Raw genomic sequence first — 22,987 nt, 5'->3', positions numbered from 1 at the left:
ATTATGTTATGGCTGATCGTTAATCAGCCGGCAAACAATGGCGGATCAATGGAGGAAGAGACATTCACGGACAGAGAGAAAAGGAAACGTTTAACGAGTCGATTTATTTCCAAATGTTTACAGTGTAATTATTCAAAAGGAAAGGAAAAAGGGACAAGAAGCAGAAACTTAGCTTATTCTACGCCTTATTATGATCACTACAAATAAACACGACAAGGCCCGAGGACACATTCAAGGGGGAGGGGGAGGGGAAAACAAACGTTGGAAACCTGTTCGCACAAAGGCCACAATGTTCCAGATGCCTCTCCTCGTGGTGTCCATCTTGACCTCACCAACAAGCTCCTGGCCGGCAAACGGCAGTCCCGAACACGAGCAGGTGAGAAGTGTCGGGAACAGTGCAGAGAAGAGTGCCAGGGATACATGGAGTACGCACGTCGTGATCTCGTGCAGGGTAGAGTATGTCGTGGCCTCGTGCAGAAAGTGAGTGTCGTGCACACGTGCACCGAGAGGGAGTCCAGCAGCCAGCAGAGATAATGAGGTGCAAAACGAGCAAGTCCAAGGCCTCTTTGTCACATCCACGTGCAGTGAGAGGGAGCAGGGAGAGTCCGGCCAAGAGAGCAATGGTGTGCAGAGGCCTGTGAGAGGGTCCGACCAAGAAAGAAGCACAAGTGTACTGCTGACAGAGTCCAAAGCCAAGAGCGAGAATAATGTAGGCACGTGCTAGGTGACAAAGTCCAGGCCCAAGAGAGAGAGTAACACGTGCAGAGGCATGTGAAAGGGTCCAGTCAAGAGAGGATGCACACTTGCTCAGTGGAACCAGGAAAAAGAGAGAATTGTGGCGGACACAAAAGCCCACTGGCGTGGTGACATCATTCCACGCACCAAGTGGGCGGTGGCCACGCCCGAGGGGTAGGCGTGGCCTCATGATATACACCGGGCGACCAGCCCGGAGGAGTTCAGTGTTACAGTGTAGTCTTACAATAAAGACGTTTATATGTTACCGCTTGTCCGCTTCCTCCTTGCTCACAAGCAGCGCGCGTAACGCCGCGCTTTACTGGTGACCCTCGACGTTGGATCTGCTGGAGCGATCCTTCCACACGCGACGCCATCGCCATGGCCGCCTTCGTCAAACTTCCGGAATTTTGGGAGGCTCAGGCCGAAGTCTGGTTCGTCCAGGCCGAAGCCCAATTTCAGCTTCGGCACCTCACCGGCGATGACACGCGCTACTGCCACGTCGTCGCCTCCCTCGGGCCCGGCACGGCCGCTCGAGTTGTGTCCGTCCTTCGCCACCCACCGGACGGCCACAAGTACGAGGCACTCAAGCGGCTACTCCTAGCCACGTTCAGCCTCACGGACGACGCACAGGCCGACCGCCTCCTGGATCTCCCCGAGCTCGGTGAGACGCGCCCGTCGGTCCGAATGGACCATATGCTGTCACTGTTGGGCGACGATGGCCCCGGTTCGCTATTCCGGGCGCTTTTCCGTCGCCAACTTCCAGCGCAGGTTCGCCTCGCGTTGGCCGGGACCGGGCTAACGGAACCCCGAGCATTGGCGGCCGAGGCGGACAAGTACTTCGCCGCTTCGGACACGCGGGCGAGCGTTGGCGTGGCCGTCACGGCCTTCGACGCTGATGTTCCACAGCATCATCTTCTACAGCACGCTGAAGTTCAGCAGCATGCTGATACGCACCTCATGAACGCCGCCACGCCCCGCCCACCGCCGCGGCGAAAACCACCACCGCGGGGAAACCCGTCGACTCCACCGGCCTGGCGGAGCCAGCCGCGCTCCTCCAGCTCCACCACCTGGTGCTGGTTCCACGCCAAGTTCGGCCACGAAGCTCGGCGGTGTCATCCGCCGTGCTCCTTCAACGGGTCGGGAAATGCCCGGGCCGGCGCTCAATTGTGGCGATGAGCGCCGGCCGTTCGAGCAGCCTGCTGTTCATAACGGACACCTTCTCCGGGCGCCGTTACCTGTGCGACACGGGAGCGCAGGTGAGTGTCATTCCCGCCGGCACGTCAGACAAGCACGCCGCGGTTGGGGGCCCCGCACTGCTTGCCGCGAACGGGACGCCCATCCGTACGTACGGAAAACGCTGCCTCTCTCTGCGGTTTGGAGGGCAGGTTTTCCGATGGACGTTCGTCACCGCCGACGTGCCCATGGCACTGCTTGGCGCGGACTTCCTGTGCGCTAATGGGCTCCTGGTCGACGTCAAGCGCAGACGGCTTGTCCAGGCCGAGACGTTCAGCTCGCTCGCGTGTGCGTTGCCCAGCTCAACGAGCGGCTTGCCAAGCGGCTTGCCGAACGATTCGGTTCCGGCCACGTTGGTCTGTACGCTTCCGGCAGCGGACGCATTCACCCGCCTCCTCGCCGGCTTCCCGGCCCTCACGCGGCCCACCTTCTCGGCGGGGGCCGTCAAGCACGGGGTGGCCCATCACATCCCCACCGTCGGGCCACCGGTCTACGCCCGGGCACGCCGCCTCGAGCCGACGAAGCTGGCGGTGGCAAAAGCGGCGTTCGCTACCCTGGAGCGACTCGGCATCGTTCGGCGCTCAGAGAGCGCTTGGGCGTCGCCGCTGCACATCGTGCCGAAGCCCGGCGGGGGATGGCGACCGTGCGGGGACTATCGCCGTCTCAATGACGCCACGACTCCCGACCGCTACCCCGTCCCCCACATTCAGGACTTTTCCGCCCGTTTGGCGGGCAGGTCCTTCTTCTCGAAGGTGGACCTCATACGCGGCTACCATCAGGTCCCCGTCAGGCCGGAGGACGTCCCGAAGACGGCGGTCATCACGCCATTCGGACTCTTCGAGTTCCTGCGCATGCCCTTCGGTCTGAAGAATGCGGCTCAGGCGTTCCAGCGACTGATGGACAGCGTCCTGCGCGACTTGGATTTTGTCTACGTCTACCTGGACGATATCCTCGTCGCCAGCGCGTCCCGCGAAGAGCACCTACGCCACCTCCGCACGCTCTTCGAACACCTGGGCCAGCATGGCCTGATTGTGAACCCCGCAAAGTGCCGGTTCGGCGCCGCCACAATCGATTTTCTGGGGCACCGTGTCACCAGGCACGGCGCCGTCCCCCTGCCGGCCAAGGTGGAGGCGGTGAAGGGGTTTCCGCGCCCCCGCACGATCAGAGGGCTGCAGGAGTTCCTGGGCATGGTGAACTTTTACCATCGGTTCCTGCCCCGTATCGCCCAGCTCCTGCGCCCCCTGCACGAAGCTCTCCGAGGTAAGCCGGGCAAAGGCGACGTTACCTGGACCGAGCAGATGGACACGGCATTCACGGGCGCGAAGCTCGCCTTGGCTAACGCCACCATGCTCGCGCACCCGGCGCCCGATGCACCGATCGCCCTCACCACCGATGCCTCGGACTACGCGGTGGGCGCGGTGCACGAGCAATGGGTGCGTGGAGCTTGGCAACCGCTGGCGTTCTTTAGCCGGCAGCTTCGCCCGCCCGAACGCCGTTACAGTACCTTCGACCGCGAGTTGCTCGGACTTCACTTGGCGGTCAGGCACTTCCGCCATCTGCTCGAGGGCCGGGCGTTCACTGCCTTCGTCGACCACAAGCCGCTGATCTTCGCGATGGGCAAGGTCACCGAGCCGTGGTCGGCCCGGCAGCAGCGTCACCTCTCGGCCGTGTCCGAGTACACGACGGACATCCAGCACGTCGCGGGGAAGGACAACCCGGTGGCGGATTGCCTTTCCCGGGCCGTCGCCCACGCAGTCCACCTCGGCATCGACTATGCCCGGATGGCAGCGGACCAGGCCGCTGACCCCGACGTCCAGGCCTTGCGGACCGCCGTCACGGGCCTCCGCGTCACCGAGGTGCCGTTCGACGGCGCGGGCGCGGCCCTCTTGTGCGACGTCTCCCTCGGGCGTCCTCGTCCCATTGTGCCCGCGGGCTGGCAGCGCCAGGTGTTTGACGCCATCCACGGCCTGTCCCACCCGGGCGCGAGGGCCTCCCAAAGGCTGATCGCCGACAAGTTCGTCTGGCATGGCCTCCGGAAGGCCGTCCGCGGCTGGGCCAGGACGTGCCTCGCGTGCCAGCGCGCCAAGGTGCACCGGCACACCCAGGCCCCGTTGGCCCCGTTCACGGTGCCGGAACGCCGGTTTGACCACGTCCACGTGGACCTGGTGGGACCTCTGCCCCCCTCGCGGGGTTTCACCTACGTCCTCACCATGGTGGACCGCACCACCCGGTGGCCGGAGGCCGTGCCCTTGGCGTCGACAACGGCGGCCGATGTCGCGCAGGCTTTCATCGCCACCTGGGTCGCCCGGTTCGGCGCCCCCTCAGACATCTCATCCGACCGCGGCCCCCAGTTCACCTCGGAGCTCTGGGGGGCGGTTGCGCAGGGGCTCGGGGTCCGGCTGCACCGAACCACGGCCTACCACCCCCAGGCTAACGGCCTGTGTGAGCGATTTCACCGCTCATTGAAGGCCGCGCTCCGGGCCACCCTCCGCGACGGCGGCTGGGTCGACAGGCTCCCCTGGGTCCTGCTGGGCCTCCGGACGGCGCCCAAGGAGGACCTGCGCGCATCCGCGGCGGAGTTGGTCTTCGGGCAACCGCTGCGGGTGCCGGGCGAGTTCCTCCCCGACTCCACGGCACCATGGTCGCCCCGGTGCCGTGGAGCGTCGCCGCTGCACATCCGCTCTGCAAGAGACCGCCCAGAGGTTCGCCCCGGTGCCAACGGCATGCCACGGGCACCCACCGACGCACGTCGCCCCGGAGCTTCGCACGGCGGAGTACGTCTTCATCCGCCACGATGCCCATCGGACACCACTGCGGCCCCCGTACGACGGGCCTTTCCGCGTGCTGGAGACCGGGGCGAAGCACTTCACCCTGGACATCGGCGGTACTCCTGACCGCGTTTCGGTAGACCGCCTCAAGCCGGCCCACCTCGATGTGGACCATCCACCGCCAGTGGCCCGACCCCCACGTCGGGGCCGCCCTCCTGCGGGCGGACCCCCGGCACCGCCCAGCCCCGCCGCCACGGCGCCCCCCGGTCCTGCACCCATCCCAGGGGCAGCCAGGGGCATCCCACCTGGTATCCCTGCACCCCGGACGCCGCCGATCGCCAGGGGGCGCTTCGGCCGGGTCATTCGTCTGCCCCGCAAACTGGCCCTCCAGGTGCGCGGGAATTCTGGGGGGGCGCGTGTGGCGGACACAAAAGCCCACTGGCGTGGTGACATCATTCCACGCACCAAGTGGGCGGTGGCCACGCCCGAGGGGTAGGCGTGGCCTCATGATATACACCGGGCGACCAGCCCGGAGGAGTTCAGTGTTACAGTGTAGTCTTACAATAAAGACGTTTATATGTTACCGCTTGTCCGCTTCCTCCTTGCTCACAAGCAGCGTGCGTAACGCCGCGCTTTAGAATAATGCAGGCACATGCTAGGTCAACAATCCCCAAAAATCAAGAGCGAGAATAATGCAGGCACGTGCTCGGTGAACCCGGCAGAGAGTGAGTGTGAGTGAGTGAGAGTGAGAGTGAGAGAGAGAGAGAGAGAGAGAGAGAGAGAGAGAGGGAGAGAGAGAGAGAGAGAGTGAGAGTGAGAGTGAGAGAGAGAGAGAGAGAGCAAAAGCAAAAAAACAACAACACGTGTGCAAGGCCTTTTGTCAGGGCCCTGTCAAGGGGTGGGGCTTCTATTAGAGGGTGTCTGGGCTCCTGATTGGTGGAGCCTGTCACTCTGTCCCCTCAAGCTCTCCCGATGTTCCTCAGGCCCTGATTGGTGCAGTTTCGCTTCCCCTGCCCCCACAAACTCTCTCGATGGGACTTTTACCTGGTGCTTGGAAGGTGTCCCTTTGAGCCTGTGTGCATTGCCTGGCAAATTATCCCTTATGAGTGGAGGGCAAATCTTTCCCTTCCCAAACTCATAACATAATAACCCCAAATAAGGGGAAGGTGCTAAGATAATGATCTGCTATGAAATAACTTTTCTAAGCGACCTGTATGGTGGTTGCCATTACTTTTAGTGGTTTCCCAAAACCGCAACAATTATATATATATATATATATATATATATATATATATATATATATATATATATATATGTATATACTAGCTGCGCTCGCCTCACCAAGCGTCATTACTGAGGAACGGGCTTATTTTAGCTGAGGCTAATGACTGTACCTGAGTTGCTGTGTTGTCATGATTTACACCAATCATAATACAAACAATTACTTTGCACAAATGTATTTGTTGTGTTTGTGATATTACATTTTTATAGGCAATTTAGGTTGAAGATTTAGGTTGAATGTTTTTTTTTCAAGAAAGAACCCCTCAGCACACACATAGGGGAGGGGTAGGTGCAGATTGGAAGTTTGGGACGATTACACCTCACCACCACGTGATTCAAAACACCTCACCACCACGAAATTAAAAACACATCACAGCCATAAAACACGTAATAAAAACACCTCACAGCCATAAAACACGTAATAAGAACAGACCACCACAAAATTAAAAACACCTCACAGCCATAAAACACATAATAAAAACACACCACCACAAAATTAAAAACACCTCACAGCCATGAAACACGCAATAAAAACACCTCACAGCCATAAAACACGTAATAAAAACACCTCATCACCACGAAATTAAAAACATCTCACAGCCATAAAACACGTAATAAAAACACACCACCCCAAAATTAAAAACAACTCACAGCCATAAAACACGTAATAAAAACACCTCACCACCACAAAATTAAAAACACCTCACAGCCATGAAACACGTAATAAAAACACCTCACAGCCATAAAACACGGAATAAAAACACACCACCACAAAATTAAAAACACCTCACAGCCATAAAACACATAATAAAAACACACCACCACAAAATTAAAAACACCTCACAGCCATGAAACACGCAATAAAAACACCTCACAGCCATAAAACACGTAATAAAAACACCTCATCACCACGAAATTAAAAACACCTCACAGCCATAAAACACGTAATAAAAACACACCACCCCGAAATTAAAAACAACTCACAGCCATAAAACACGTAATAAAAACACCTCACCACCACAAAATTAAAAACACCTCACAGCCATGAAACACGTAATAAAAACACCTCACAGCCATAAAACACGGAATAAAAACACACCACCACAAAATTAAAAACACCTCACAGCCCTAAAACACGTAATAAAAACACCTCACCACCACGGAAATTAAAAACACCTCACAGCCATGAAACACGTAATAAAAACACCTCACGGCCATAAAACACGTAATAAAAACACCTCACAGCCATAAAACACGTAATAAAAACACCTCACAGCTACGAAATTAAAAACACCTCACCACCACGTCATTTAAAAACACCTCATCACCAACTAATTCAAAACACCTCACCACCACATAATTAAAAACACCTCACCACCACGTAATTATAAATACCTCACCACCACGTAATTCAAAACACCTCACCACCATGTAATTTAAAATACCTCACCACCACGTCATTTAAAAAACACCTCACTACCACATAATTCAAAATACCTCACCACCACGTGATTCAAAACTACCACAACGTTATTAAAAACACTTCACAACCACGGAAACAAAAGTTTGAGGGAGTCGTTAAGTGACAACACAGACACTGCCCAGATGTGTCGATATCTATCTATAATTCCAGTAATCTCTGTGTGTATGTATGTCTGTATGTCTGTGACCGCTGTTTCTCGACAACCACGGGTCCGATATACTTTAAACTTGCCAGGTATATTGCTGGGGACCCGAGGATGTGCCTTTTCAAGGTTTCATATTAATCGGACAAGTAGTTACCGAGCTATGTCCAAAAAACGATTCAACCAATCAGAGAGCAGCGAGCTATCACGTGTGCCGAACGTGCCGAACAGACTCTGCCTCGGACGGCACATTTGAGAGCGTATTCATTTATTTCACGTTGGCAAACTATGTTGGCGTTAAACTATGTTTTAAAACTAATTAAAACTAATTTGCGATTCTTTCGCTTTCCTGCGCGTTTGTGCACGCTATGGCGATTTCTTTACCAAACTCCGCAAGCCGTTCGCTTTGGACCAAACCATTTCATGTAAATAGAGGGGGGGGGGGGATTGTCACCGTACTCGCAAGCCGTTCGCTTTGGACCAAACCATTTCATGTAAATAGAGGGGGGGGATTGTCACCGTACTCGCAAGCCGTTCGCTTTGGACCAAACCATTTCATGTAAATAGAGGGGGGGGGGGGATTGTCACCGTACTCGCAAGCCGTTCGCTTTGGCTTTGCGAATGGACCAAACCATTTCATGTAAATAGAGGGGGGGGATATCATTTTAGATATATATATAGTACGGGCATGCCCTAGTATAGATAAATGACTGTACCCGAGTTGCTGTTTTGTCATGGTTTAAACCAATCATAATTCAAACAATTATTTTGCACAAATGTATTTGTAATATACGTGATATCACATTTTCTAAACAATTGAAGTTGATTAAAAAAAAAAATTTCCCCCCCCAAAAATAAAGAAAAGAAAATTGGAAATTTTTTCAAAAAAAATACCCTTAGGACACACCGACAGGAGAGATATGTGCATACCAGAAGTTTGGTACGATTTCACAAAAGTTTGAGAAAGTAGTTAAGTGACAAGACAACACAACACAGGACAGATGCTGCACAGATGTATATATATATATTGTATACATATATATATATACATATATATACATATATATATATATACTGTATATATATATATACATATATATACATATATATATACTATATATATATATATATATATATATATATATATATATATATATATATATATATATATATATATATATATATATATATATATATATATATATTATACTGTATGTATGTATATATGTATATATATATATATATATATATATATATATATATATATATATATATATATATATATATATATACATATACTGTATATACATATACTGTATATATATACATATATATATATATATACATATACTGTATATACATATACTGTATATATTGTCGTGATCCCGTCTGTGGAATGTATCCCAGCACGGAATACGGACGTAAATGTCCGGGCTTCAAGTAATCCACGTAGTGAACCAAAAGAGACGCAATAAACACAATTGTGTTTTAATCGGCCTTCTAGGGGTAAGGCACGATTATTTATTGGCTCGATCACAAAAACCATGAAAGGTAACAAAAAGGGAATATGCTGCACAAGCCGGCAGGAACTGTCAGCAACAGACGCTCCAACAGGACGCAGGTAAGATCACTCGCGGCTCCAATCGACGGGCTCCGGGACTCGGAGGATACCAGGATGGAATACCGCACAAGGCCGCCAGGAACGGTCGGTCGGCCAGTAGCTCCAACACGAAGCCGGGAATCACTCGTTCTCTTCTGGAGTTACTCGCTCGTACAATACAGAACGGTATTCGACCAGCCCCACTCGGCTGTCCGGAGGCTTCAAGGAAAACCCTTTTTATGATATTTCCCACTCGGAGCCTTCGAGCCGTGTGCGTCGCATAAGATGGCGACCGCGCTCTCTGACCCTCCACCAATCGCGTGAGGCTCAAAGGAGGTCACGTCACGTGGTGGGCGGGGCACCAAATCTGGGTGAGAACAGGTGGTTTCACCGGTGGTTTCTCACAGTCCTCCCCCCCTAAGTAAAAACCCCGTCGAATAGACGGCGTTTTTAAAACCAGTATTTGTAGTAGGTGCAAATCACATGGCAAGATGATGGCGGTAATCGCTAACAGGCAATTAACGCAATTAACAATTATTAACACTTATTAACAACAATAACGCAACAACGCAACAATACAACGCAACGCAATAGCGCAACAATAACGCAATTATTAACGCACAGGCAATTAACAGGCATTAACAGGTTAACAATGAACCAGTTTGGTTTTTTTTTTTTTTTTTCACACACAAATTTTAACACCATACACCACATTAATATCTACCCTACAAGAGTTACACTTCACACAAAGCACAATAGAGAGGCAAGGGGGCCAAACTCAAGTGGGGGGAAGCGTTGACAGGAAGGAAACGGGCCGAGACCTAGAGCGGCGGGTACTCCTCCGGTGTCGAGAACAACAGTCATATGCGTAATGACCCCTTTCACCGCACTGGTAACATCGATCGTTCGGGTCGAAAGGCCTGCGGACCAAAGGGCGTCTGAAACGAGGCCGCCGCGACATGCCATTCGACATCTCGACGCACACACGCGATCCGCAAATTAACCTTCCATCAAGGGCTCTGACCGAATCTTCAGCATCTCGTGGCTCTTCAAACTCAACAACTGCAAATCCAGGTGGGTTTCGAGCAACCCATACGTTGCGGAGTGGTCCGTAATGTTCGAAGACCCTCCCTAGCTCGGCTTTCGCTGCTCCATTGCCCAGGTTTCCCACATATACCTTAGCATTAGCGTTCCTGCTGAATCGCGCCATGGCGGGAGCGGTCCCTGAGGAGCACGGCACCTGAGGGTGGCTTGACGGGAGGCTCGGGTGGACTTCAGCTGACGCAACGTCACCGTCGGGAACTGGAGTCGAGGCGCTAGGCTCCTCGGGCCAGAGTGAAGATATGTCTGACTCCGCCACTCTCTCCGCCTGTTTACTCTGGGATCTAGTGACCCCCCCACAGGTCAGAGTCAATGACTCCTCCCTGGCCATGGCATCATTGCCAATCAGCAAGGAGACCCCGGGTATCGGGTAGTAGGGTACCACCACACAGGTCACTGGACCCTTAAAAATGTCACTCCGGACCTCGAGGAGGGCAAGGGGATACCGGCCAAGAACCCGGTCAATGCCCCGAAGGAGGGTATACTCGCCGGTATAACGCATCTGAGAGGCCGGAACTACCCCCGCCCGGAGAACACACCGTGTCGCCCCAGTATCCCGAAGGTATTGGGCCTCAAACTTCAGCCTCGAATCAGGGCCACCCACTAAGGCTGTCCCTGAATAATCCTGGTACAGTGGATGAATGGAATTAGCCTCGGTGGCAGTGACCTCGGTCACCGATGCCACCGTCGTGTGCGAGGGCCCGGCGGATGAGCTCCACTGATCTCCCTCCGACTTAACAGGAGGGTTGCCTCGGTAGGCCGGACTAGCGGGATTAGAGAAACAGCGGTTTTCACCGTGCCCCACGCGTTTGCAGAAATCGCACCAGGGCCCTGCCCTGGTCTGCGGCTCGCGACCGCCACCAGTGGAGGGCATCGGAGAACCCCTCCCCTCGATCCAGCCGCCGGGCAGACGGGGGGCGGTCTTGATCGCAGACTCCTCCGTCTTACGACGCGACTGCGTGACTTGCAGCATTTTGCACGCCAAAACATGTTTATCAATAAGGTTGACGCAGTCTGCCAAGGAAACAGTGTCTTTGTCGACAAGAAACAATGCTAAGTCAGGCGGAAGCTGTTGATCGATACGGTAACGCACCAGGAGTTCCGCAACCGCTTGAGGTAACTCAACCTTGCTCCCCTTGAACCATCTCTGCAGCTGTTCCAACAAGGCCCGCGAATGTTCCTCATAGGTTTGACTGGACTCACGAGTCCAGCTGAAAAAATTTCTCCTATAAATACATGCGGACACCGCATAGGCGTTCAAAATCTCGGCCTTCAATGCCCTGTATTTGTTTGCGTCCTCGGTTGCCATCCTCGCATATACCTCCCTCGCCTTCTCAGATAGATGGCTCACAAGATGGCCGACCCACAAGCTCTCATCAATGCCACCGGCAGCCAACAACTTCTCCGCCATCTCCAGATACGCTTCTGGCTTCGTGTCTCCCGTCCAGTCCGGCAAACGAACATGAACAGTTTCCGGGACTCTTGCAGCAGACCCCTCTGCCCGCAGTCGTTCAGTCAACATTCGCAACTCATGCTCTCTGACGCGTTCAGCTTCTGCTGCCGCATGCTCTCTCTCTGCTGCCGCCGCACGCTCTCTCTCTGCTGCCGCATGCTCTCTCGCTGCTGCCGCACGCTCTCCCTCTGCTGCTGCCGCACGCTCTCTCTCTGCTGCCGCATGCTCTCTCTCTGCTGCCGCACGCTCTCCCTCTGCTGCTGCACGCTCTCTCTCTGCTGCTGCCGCACGCTCTCCCTCTGCTGCCGCATGCTCTCTCTCTGCTGCTGTCTCTGCTGCCGCATGCTCTCTCTCTGCTGCTGCACGCTCTCTCTCTGCTGCTGCCGCACGCTCTGCCTCTGCCCTGTCATTCTCCCTGTTATACATGTCAAGTTGTTGAACCGGAGTCAGCCCGGTCCAGAAGGGCGAACGCATGCATTTAGTCATGATGGGATCGCTTCCTAACATCTCGGGTTGAGTGACCGGGTCAAGGCTGCTTGCGTCGCTCACCTCGCCACCCACGTGACTGTCAACATGATCAGGTTGAACTCTCACTTCCCTGGTCGACATAGCTTGGCTACGAGTTATCATACGACCAGGCACAAAACACAACCTCAAACACAACGCTCAAACACAACGCTCTGTTGGGGAAATACGACACAACTACGCAATATCACCCGCACATCAAATTGCCAATGAGAAAAATACCACGTACAAATACTCACGTTTTTTTTTTTTTTTTTCGGTTGTTTGGAGGGATCCGAGGCTATTCGCTTATTCTTTGTCGGTTGTTTGGAGGGATCCGAGGCTATTCACTTCTCTGCCCAAGACAGCGTCCTACGGCGAGAAAGTTCCTCCAAGACGGCGTCCGCTGGTGAGAAGGCGATGAACAGATGCCAGAAGATGTCGTCCACTGCAGAATTCCCGTCTCAATCGAATGGCTCTTACTTGAATGATCCTAGGACGAGCAACCCATTTGTCGTGATCCCGTCTGTGGAATGTATCCCAGCACGGAATACGGACGTAAATGTCCGGGCTTCAAGTAATCCACGTAGTGAACCAAAAGAGACGCAATAAACACAATTGTGTTTTAATCGGCCTTCTAGGGGTAAGGCACGATTATTTATTGGCTCGATCACAAAAACCATGAAAGGTAACAAAAAGGGAATATGCTGCACAAGCCGGCAGGAACTGTCGGCAACAGACGCTCCAACAGGACGCAGGTAAGATCACTCGCGGCTCCAATCGACGGGCTCCGGGACTCGGAGGATACCAGGATGGAATACCGCACAAGGCCGCCAGGAACGGTCGGCCAGTAGCTCCAACACGAAGCCGGGAATCACTCGTTCTCTTCTGGAGTTACTCGCTCGTACAATACAGAACGGTATTCGACCAGCCCCACTCGGCTGTCCGGAGGCTTCAAGGAAAACCCTTTTTATGATATTTCCCACTCGGAGCCTTCGAGCCGTGTGCGTCGCATAAGATGGCGACCGCGCTCTCTGACCCTCCACCAATCGCGTGAGGCTCAAAGGAGGTCACGTCACGTGGTGGGCGGGGCACCAAATCTGGGTGAGAACAGGTGGTTTCACCGGTGGTTTCTCACAATATATACATATACTGTATATACATATACTGTATATATATACATATACTGTATATATATACATATATATATATATATATATATATATATATATATATATATATATATATATATATATATATATATATATATATATATATATATATATATATATATTCGCAACAAAGAACAATAATAAACTTAGTGGTTTGTTGCAGGTATCGTTCTTCAAAATGTGCGCAGGGTTTCTGGACCACCCTGTATATATATATTTATACATACATACATATTTGCACGGCTACAATACTGGGTACACTTTTACACAGATTAAAATGCCCTCAATTTAAAAGAATGAACTGAATGAAAAGACACCTCTGGTTTTATGTTGCAGCAAATAGTCTTGAGAACCTGCAAAAACCTGATTTTCACATTATGTCATGCACTTAGATTTGCGATGGTTGAGTAAACAAGACAAAAATGGCATATTTTCGAAATAAAATGTTACATTCTCACTCTGTCAATTTTTATTTCATTGTAATTAAATAAAAATATGCATTGATGATTAATATTGTAATTAAATGGAATGTTTGATGTCTATTATGTCTCCTGGTGTTGTTTTTTTTACATTTAAAAAAAATTCCTTGAAATGTGCAATGCGTGGCAAAATAAATGATTCGTGCATTATGCTTGGTGTCCACCAAAATCACAATAATTGTGATGTCAGTTTCATTTTCAAATCACGAAGGTTTCGTGAAATGAACTTACTAAATAGGTTAAGAAAATTAAGAAATAGGTTCAGAAATTAAGTTAAGGTTAAGGTTACGTTAAGAAATACCTCAAGAAGATTGCCCTTGATGCTTGTTCAATCGATCAATCAGAAAGTTAATTTTTTTCGCGATAATCACAACAAACGGGACTCGGGTCCTGTTTGTTGTGATAGCAAAGCAGTCACTCGCTGGCAGACGACCACGCGTTTGCGGATGACGTCAGAACTTGTTTTCGAGTCCGTGTCCTCCGGTGCTGCGTTATGCACGAATCCAGCGTGCAAAGTGCACTCTCGTTTTCATTTTGGTGAAAACGAAGCATGTAGCAGGTCTGATGGGTCAAACGGCAGTCCCGAACACGAGCAGGTGAGCAGTGTCGGGAACCTGTCACTTTATTTTTCCACTCAGATGTAACACTTAGTGTGTCAAGTATTGTAGACATGCACATTTTATATATATACATATACATTATACATACATATATATATATATATATATATATATATATATATATATATATATATATATATATATATATATATATATATATATATGGAATCCCCTGGATGCAGCCGGGAGCAAACCAATCCAAATATATGTGCAGTTCTCCAGCTTTCAATGAGCGCAAGTAATGACGTCACTGCCATGTACATACGCTCTGCCTGTCAAGCTCTCAAGAGAACCCTCTGACAGAGCAGAATTTTGATCTTAGTTCAGATACTGTCATAAGTGTATGTAAAACTCACAGTTACCGACCGAGCTTGACAGGCAGAGCGTATGTACATGGCAGTGACGTCATTACTTGCGCTCATTGAAAGCTGGAGAACTGCACATATATTTGGATATATATATATATATATACACAGTATATAGTTTCAAGGCTCAGGTCTCACCGAGTGTCAGGGGTTTCCTGTTTAAAAAACAACATTTAAACAGTTAATTTTAGCAATTGTAAAAATAAAGCCGAGCATTCTACTTGCCAGCTTTCAAACTTACCTTTGTAAATATCAAAGCAGACCCCGTGGCCTGTTCATCAAGGGCAACATGGCCACAATCTGGAGAGCTGATCTGTTGTGGAAGATAAAAAAGTACAAACATAAGAAAACATAAGCAATGAATTTTTGGCTTTTTAATTGTTTTGTTACCTCATCCACCAAACGTGGATGGAGGTTATGTTAACACCCCTGTCTGTTTGTCTGTCCGTTTGTTTGTTTGTGAACAAAATATCTCAACAAGTTGTGGACGGATTCGGACGAAGTTTGCAGAGTGATGGCATCTACCCGTTGTGGGACTATGCGGAGGCATATTGGCGACAGTCGCATTGTTCTAGTTTTTTTAAGGTTTAAAATAATACTTTAGTCCCATATGATGTTAAGCTACACAAGACCTCACATTACCTGAGGCACCTCTTCCAGAGCTGCACTCTGCACCTGTGGAGTGACATTCATCGACATGGATATCTTCTTTGTGGTCCTAAAAAGGCATAGCAGATGGGAGGCAAATTAAGTTTATGTCCACAAGGCAATACATTGGAGGTCGAGGGTTCATGCCTGACAAATGAACCATTAATAAGTAATCTAGATACAATGAGCCTTAAACAAATTATTCTCACATGTGTTATGTCATGTACAATAGGACAAACATTAGGCAGACTTAAATATTCCAAGAGTTTATCCACAATCATTCAAGCACATTCAGTAATAATTAATATGTTTAAGGTCAAAACGGACACTCGCACAAAACCTTTTTTTCCATGGTTCTCTATCTTGTGCTCAACAAATGAAAGCCTGCTTTGCAAGTTTAACAGTGGTTTGCACCATTTCAAATTACTGAAGGAATCCAAAACATAGTTATTGTAATGTTTTATAATTGTATTTTTTGTGTACTCACTGTGTCTCATCATCCTGGGAGGGTGATTCCGTATCTGAATCCGAAGAAGTAGTTCCTGAATGATTCCAAAATTCGATAAAATTAAGTCATGTTGCTTCAAACCATTAGCGACACACACACACACACACACACACACACACACACACACACACACACACACACACACACACACACATACACACACACACACACACACACACACACACACACACACACAAATATATAACAACTTTTTAAAAGTACAAGTTTCTAAAAGTTGTCTCCTCCAAGTTATTGATGTGCATTGATGACCCATGAGTTAGGAGGCTGAGCATCAGGTGTGTATCAATACATGCCAATAGGTGTTATGACCGTAAAATCCAGTGGATATAGATACCAATTTGAAATTGTAGGGCCAGACAAAAATATTGCTGGGATATATGTAGTAAGCTCGGTATGGTGGAACGCAAAAGTTTTAGCACAGGATACCTTCTTATCGGAGGCAGGCGTACACTCAATTTGAAGCAGTGGATTAAAAAAGGGTTAATAAAACGAAATACACCATTTGCACTCAAAGAGTTTGACATTTGCATTTGATATTTTGACATTCTCTAGCGGGGAAAAATGGCCTTAAAACGATCATTCATTCATTTACATAATAATCAAACTCGAACCTTATTCTTGCAGACAACAGCCCTTTAAACATAGGAACAACATCAAACCCATGCCCATTATCAATTTTAATTTTCCTTGATTTATATATTGCATATTTTGCGACAGCAACTAAGAAGTTTAGGAGAATACCAGAGTCCTTGTAGGAGGGTCTGAAAGATACACCAAAAATAAAAGAATGTGAAGTGAAGGGAAAAGACAACTGATCAAAAAGGTGTGTGAGAATCGATAAACGAGGTTTTAGTCTTTCACATTTCACATAGGCATGAAAGAGATCCTCCTTCTGTTCAGAGAAGGGGCAAGCTACCGGTACTGAGCTATAAAGGTGATTAACAAAGGTGTACGTAGGGAGAGCCCAATGTGCTAATCTCCACTGGATATCTGCTAGGAACCCATAAATAGGTAGTTTGTACATATTAGGCCACAGTGGCGTGGCAAGAGACCCTGGCCCTAACCTTTCTGACCACAAGGCCACTCGTGCCACTCCGGAGAAGGGTGATGCTTGGTTTCCTCGAAGGAGCTTTTGAATACCCGCCTTTGTTACCAAATGAAAAGGAGATACAAGTTCACCATTTGACTGGAGAGCTGGGAGCACCTTAATTTCAGGGAAGGACAGCCGAAAATCCTCGCCATTGTTTACACCTTCCCAGCCAATATTTAACTCCTTAAACTTCCTCTTGACGATGCGTATAATTTGGCTGACAACACGTACAGATCTTAAACCAAGAATGGTCGCCACCCTGCCAGCAGACATCCATTTTGTCCCAGATGTATCCCTCAGGTCACAAACTTTGCCAACTCCTCCTTGAGTAAATTTCCTAATCAATGTCGGACGGTGAGGAATGCCTGGAAAAAACCGGTTATATAAAATAGGTTCTTGGATAAACATCCGGCAATTATAAGCCTCAAGGCAATGATGAACCCCAAAGCCTTTCTAATCTTTCAGCAAACCCTGATAAAAAATTGGGATTGAAGCTAAACTGACATGGTCAAGGTTCACCAGGAACAGGTGCCTATCATAACACAGGCCTCCCGCTTGTTGCAGCAAAAAAAACGCAAATGGGCGCCAGGGCAGCTCCTCAGCATACAACAGACGTTGCACAGACTGTAGGCGAAAAGCCATAAGCGGGGTGGACACATCCACAATTCCATGTCCACCCTCCTTCCGAGGATGGTACAGTATTTGAGGCCGAAGCCAGTGGTATCCATTCCAAAAGAAATTTATCAAGACCCGCTGGATGGCCTGAATCAACTCCTTGGGTGGCTGCAAGACAATTAGTTTATGCCATAATCTTGCTGCTATCAAGTTATTTATGACAAGAGTGCGGCCTTTATAAGAAAGAGATCACAGCAGTCCTTCCCATCGTTTCAACCGGTGTGTAATTTGTTCAATCATTCCTTCCCAGTTCTTCATTTCTACTTCCCGGTTGCCGAGATAAACACCAAGATATTTGACCCCATCTGTTTTCTACTCTAAATTATGTGGGAGTGACGGTGGCAATGTTAAAGAATGGTTATCTGAACCGCACCGTAAGGCTACACTCTTGCTCCAATTTACTTCACCGGAAGTGGCCGCAGAGTAATCTTTAAGGCAACGCTGCACTGCAGCAACACGACTTGGGCCTTTAATCAGGACGCAAACATCATCAGCATAAGCTGTGACCACAAATCTTGAACCAAAAACGGCTCCCACATCCTGAGTTATTCGCTGCCTGATGGATGCTAAGAGTGGTTCAAGGGCAATTATATACAGAAGTCCAGAAAGGGGACAAACTTGATGGATACCCCGTCGGAAAGGAAAAGGGGAACATAAACTGTTGTTCACTTTCATCATGCAGAAGGTATTAGTGTATAACAGCTTAACATAGGAAATGAAAGTTTCGCCAAAACCCATCCGCTCCTGAACAGAAAACAAATATGTGTGATCAACTCGATCAAAAGCCTTTGTTTGGTCAAGAAACAACAACCCAAAACTGGCACACAAGTACTTATTACAAGAAATAATATCCCTTATCAAAAATATATTATCATAAATTGACCTTCCTGGTACACAGTAGGTCTGGTCAGGGTGCACAATAGAGCTGATCACAGTTCCCAAACGGTTTGCTAAAACCTTCGACAAAATCTTGTAATCCGCGCACAGCAATGAGACAGGCCGCCAGTTCTCAACTAGTTGTGTCGCCAACCTTTGGCAACAGGCACATGACTGCTCTTCTGCAGGAACAGGGGAAGCTCTCCAACATGAAGGCATTCATCAAAAACCTCAAGCAGGTCAGGTCCCACAAGGTTCCAAAAAGTCTTATAGAACTCTCCGGGCAAACCATCAATACCAGAGGCTTTACCATCCTTCAAGCTCCGCCTAGCAGTTTCAAGTTCAGCAGCCGAAACTGACATGTTCAGTGTGTGTTGCTGGTCCTCCTCAAGTCTCGGAAGCCCAGTAGTCAGCTCCTGCAAGGTCTCATTACTTATGCTCTGGGGGGAGTACAACTTTGTATAAAAACCCTTCAAAACAGACTTAATCTCCTGTTGGGAGGTCACTATTGACCCATTAGCAGCACGTAGCCTGTGAATCTGTTGTAATTTTTGACAGAGTTCTCCAAACTAAAAAAGTCCTTATTTGGCATATCCAACGTTAAATAACTAATTCTCATGCGTACCAGGGTGCCCAATGCCCGCTGCCATACCAATTCAGTCAAGATTGCTTTTTTAGTCCATAACAGCCGGTCACCTGTCGTGTCTTTCCCAGCCCTATTCATGTTTTCCTCCAGGGCTGCAATTTAAGCCTTTAATGAATCAATTGAGAGATTTTGCAATTTAGTGGCATAAAGGCTATATTGTTGACAGAACGATTTGACCTGACCCTTTGCGAGGTCCCACCACAGTCGAAGGTTAGCATGTTCAAATTTGGAGGACCGAATTCTTTCCCACACGGCTCGAAAAGCATCTTTGAATTTCATATCATTCAGCAGGTGGGTGTTAAGTGACCAATATGCACTACCCATTGAAACCAGGTAATGGTCTGTGAAACCAGTTGGGAGTATCTGGGTTGTGGCCATGACATTTAGCATTGGCTTATTCACATAGAATCTGTCTAGCCTTGCCATTGATATCCTCCCATAATGGCATCTGCACCACGTATAGCACCGTGAAGTTGGATGTTGCAACCTCCAAACATCTTTCAAATGATTAATTCTTGATGATGTTCTCCAAAATCTTCGTAAAAGCCGGTTGGGGTTCATGACCGGGCCTGTCTACGGAAGGATTGATAGTGCAATTGAAATCACCAGCAATACAGATGAACGCAGTTGTATCTAGTCCTTTTACAAAGTCATGCAGAGTGGAAAAGAACACTTCTTTCCATGGGTTCACTCGGTGCATACATGTTCACAATGACGATATTTTGTGTGTTGCAATAGAATTCCACCGCTATCAGATGTCCCTTATAAATTTCCTTAAAGACAATCTTCCGAGCAGGAATTCTATCACTTAAGGCGATGGCAACACCAGCTTTGGGTGTGGTAAAACCACTCAACCACCACTGCCCTAGATAACGTTTACCCCATTCAGCAACCAGGATGTTCGTAGCATGGGTCTCTTGTATCAAGATGATGTCGGCTTTCACTCTCTCCATTGCCTGAATTGTCTGAATTTTTCGTAAGGGGGTACAACCCCCATTGATATTCAGGGATGCAATACATATCTCTCGCATTGCCATTCTACAAAGGTAACTCACCCTCCGCCTGCAATTCCTTATTCCCCTTTGTAACCGCTTTTCAAAGACGCTGAAATTGGGCCTCCGAGATTTCCTTTGGGTCATTTCTTTGCAGGAGGGGTCTTGCAGTCCTGATGAAAGTTTTCACATCGGGAAAATGATCTTTCATTACAACATAGCGTTGCCTAAACGTCTCGTTTAAAAAACTGATGACGTTTTCCTTTGTTACTTCCCTTTGTTCTTCTTCCTGATGATCGTTCACAGAAACAAGGCTTTGAGCTTCCTTATCCACCTCCCTAACCACATCAACGTTGAAGCTCCTTTGTTGTGTGTCAGGTTCTGGCACACCTTCTGTGTCATCAACACTGCAGTCTTCCTGTTGCATCACCAGGGACACATCTGTGCCACCACTGTTGCCTATTATAGGTCTGCTTAGACCATCATCCTTGGTCGTTACAACCGGATGCGAGCAACAACCATTGTCACTCAGGACCTGAGACTGCTCGTTGTCACAAGGGACAGTGGTTTCATCATCACAACCGATACTAGTGCTTTGGTTTTCTTCAACAAGAGCAAGGGGTGAAATCCTACTCTCCTCTGTTTCATCACCACCTCGCCCATCTTGCCGAGAATCATCAGGATAGTCTGAGATACTGTTTGCCTGTACGAGTATCACTTTGCTGCCTTTGTCTTCGATTTCGGCGCTCAGAAAGATACGTTTTAAGCTCTTCTTAGCCTCGGTGCCTTTCATCAATACTTCCTCATAGACCATATTGTCTTGAGGTTGTGGCCTCTTGTCCACATCGACTGGATGCTCCGCTGCTGCACTAACCTCAGCAGCACCGCCACCATTTGACACACCCTGGTCTTCTGGTGTGGATCTCTGTACCCCACCCGGCTCATTACCGGGGGGGGGGGGCACTGCATCAGTCACGGGGGGGGGGGGCGACCCAGCTGCTGTAGCATAAGTCTTCTTGGCATCTGGACAATACTGCTTCGTGTGTCCGTGTGCTCCACATCCGTAGCAGATCAAGGTCTCGGTAACCATGAAAATCCTATGGGTGGGGGCGGAGTGACGTCACTTCCGCTTAGTATCGGCGTCACGTGCCCTAGAGCGATGAAAACAATCACGCCACGCGCTTGCAGTGTGTGTGCCTTGTGCTTCCAGACTTGCGCAGGAAAGTGCTAGATTTTGTGTTGTTGCAACGGTTTAACTTACGAATTTTGTCACATACTACTGGCCACTTATATCAACATGTCTTACAACTATTTTGACAATCTTCCAAGCGAAGCTAAAGAGGCCAGTGTGTACTGTGATGGACGTCCATCAGCTTTCAAGATAATCAACCCTGTTGCAGACTTAACATGATGTACTGTCTGCACAAAGTCAGCAGTGAAGTACCGATGGGCCTCCAGTGACTTATAAGCCTTCATCGCTTGATGTGTGTACACACCTGATTGGAGAGAACATTAAAGTAACATTTGGGCAAGTCTTTCAGGAAAAGAGTACGAAGTCTAGCCTTTGGTAGGACAGCTATATCCCCTCAACCGCCCCCTCCCCCAAGTACCGGTTTGACAATCTTCTCAACATTACTAGACCTAATCATACTCGCACACAGATCTGCGCAGACTCAGTCTGGAATACATTACATGTCACAGGAACAAACTGCACACATAACATGACAGAAAGTTACACAAAATTAACAAATTAATTTCATTTTTAGATCATGATTTTCTTTTGCCGAGTATGAGCTGAACTACTTAAACTCTTTACAAAGAATGTAAAGGTCTTTGTTGCAATAAATTGAAATATTATTAGCATATAACACATTCCATACCTGGTGTGTTCGTGAGGTACATGTACACATCCGCAAACTGAACATCGTTGATCCACGCACTTGCCGGTAACCGGTACGGACAAATTGCAAGGCCAATTACCGATAATTTGGTCTCGTATCTCTCTTTAGCTTCGCTTGGAAGATTGTCAAAATAGTTGTAAGACATGTTGATATAAGTGGCCGGTAGTATGTGACGAAATTCGTAAGTTAAACCGTCGCAACAACACAAAATCTAGCACTTTCCTGCGCAAGTCTGCAAGCACAAAGCACACACACACTGCAAGCGCGCAGCGTGATTGTTTTCATCGCTCTAGGGCACGTGACGCCGTTACTAAGCGGAAGTGATCTCATCTCCGCCCCCAGCTCCCCACCCATATTCATGCTCGCCTACTTTAAAGGTTTGGGAGGTGTTCAACTGTTTCGCTGCGTCTTTTAAAACAACAAAACAAAAACGTCCAAACGATTGGACGTGCTTCAATCTACCGTTTCTCGCACGTAGAGGAACCCTAATGATTCTGGAGACGACAGTGCCAAACTCACCTAGCTTATGTGGGATTTCCTCGTTACCTAGAAAAGGCGGAACATTGCTCAGAATGACTTTAACTGCCGGCGTGTCCATCGACGACACAGGAACAAACAGATCGTTTCCCAAGGTCAAACCATTCTGCACAACAATGTCGGCCAGACTTACTTGCGAGACAAATACCACAATTTT

General features: G+C 48.8%; 1 protein-coding gene across 8 annotated transcripts in view; it reads right to left on the bottom strand.

Moving 5' to 3' along the window:
* The window catches only part of LOC137432512 (myopalladin), a 257,015-nt gene that overhangs the window by 193,051 nt on the left and 40,977 nt on the right, over window positions 1-22,987 (bottom strand). For all 8 annotated transcript variants that reach the window (XM_068124524.2, XM_068124522.2, XM_068124523.2 and 5 more), the window contains exons 4-6: window positions 16,072-16,126; window positions 15,579-15,654; window positions 15,178-15,249 (exon numbers count right to left, since the gene is read on the bottom strand). In XM_068124524.2, coding sequence (XP_067980625.2) covers window positions 15,178-15,249; window positions 15,579-15,654; window positions 16,072-16,126 — 203 coding nt within the window. The remainder of the gene's footprint in view (window positions 1-15,177; window positions 15,250-15,578; window positions 15,655-16,071; window positions 16,127-22,987) is intronic.

This window comes from Myxine glutinosa, chromosome 8 (genome assembly GCF_964187855.1).
Source record: "Myxine glutinosa chromosome 8, kmMyxGlut1.1, whole genome shotgun sequence".
NCBI lineage: Eukaryota > Metazoa > Chordata > Myxini > Myxiniformes > Myxinidae > Myxine > Myxine glutinosa.
Note: the sequence above shows the minus strand (reverse complement) of the source record. Positions and strands in the feature narration are given on the sequence as shown.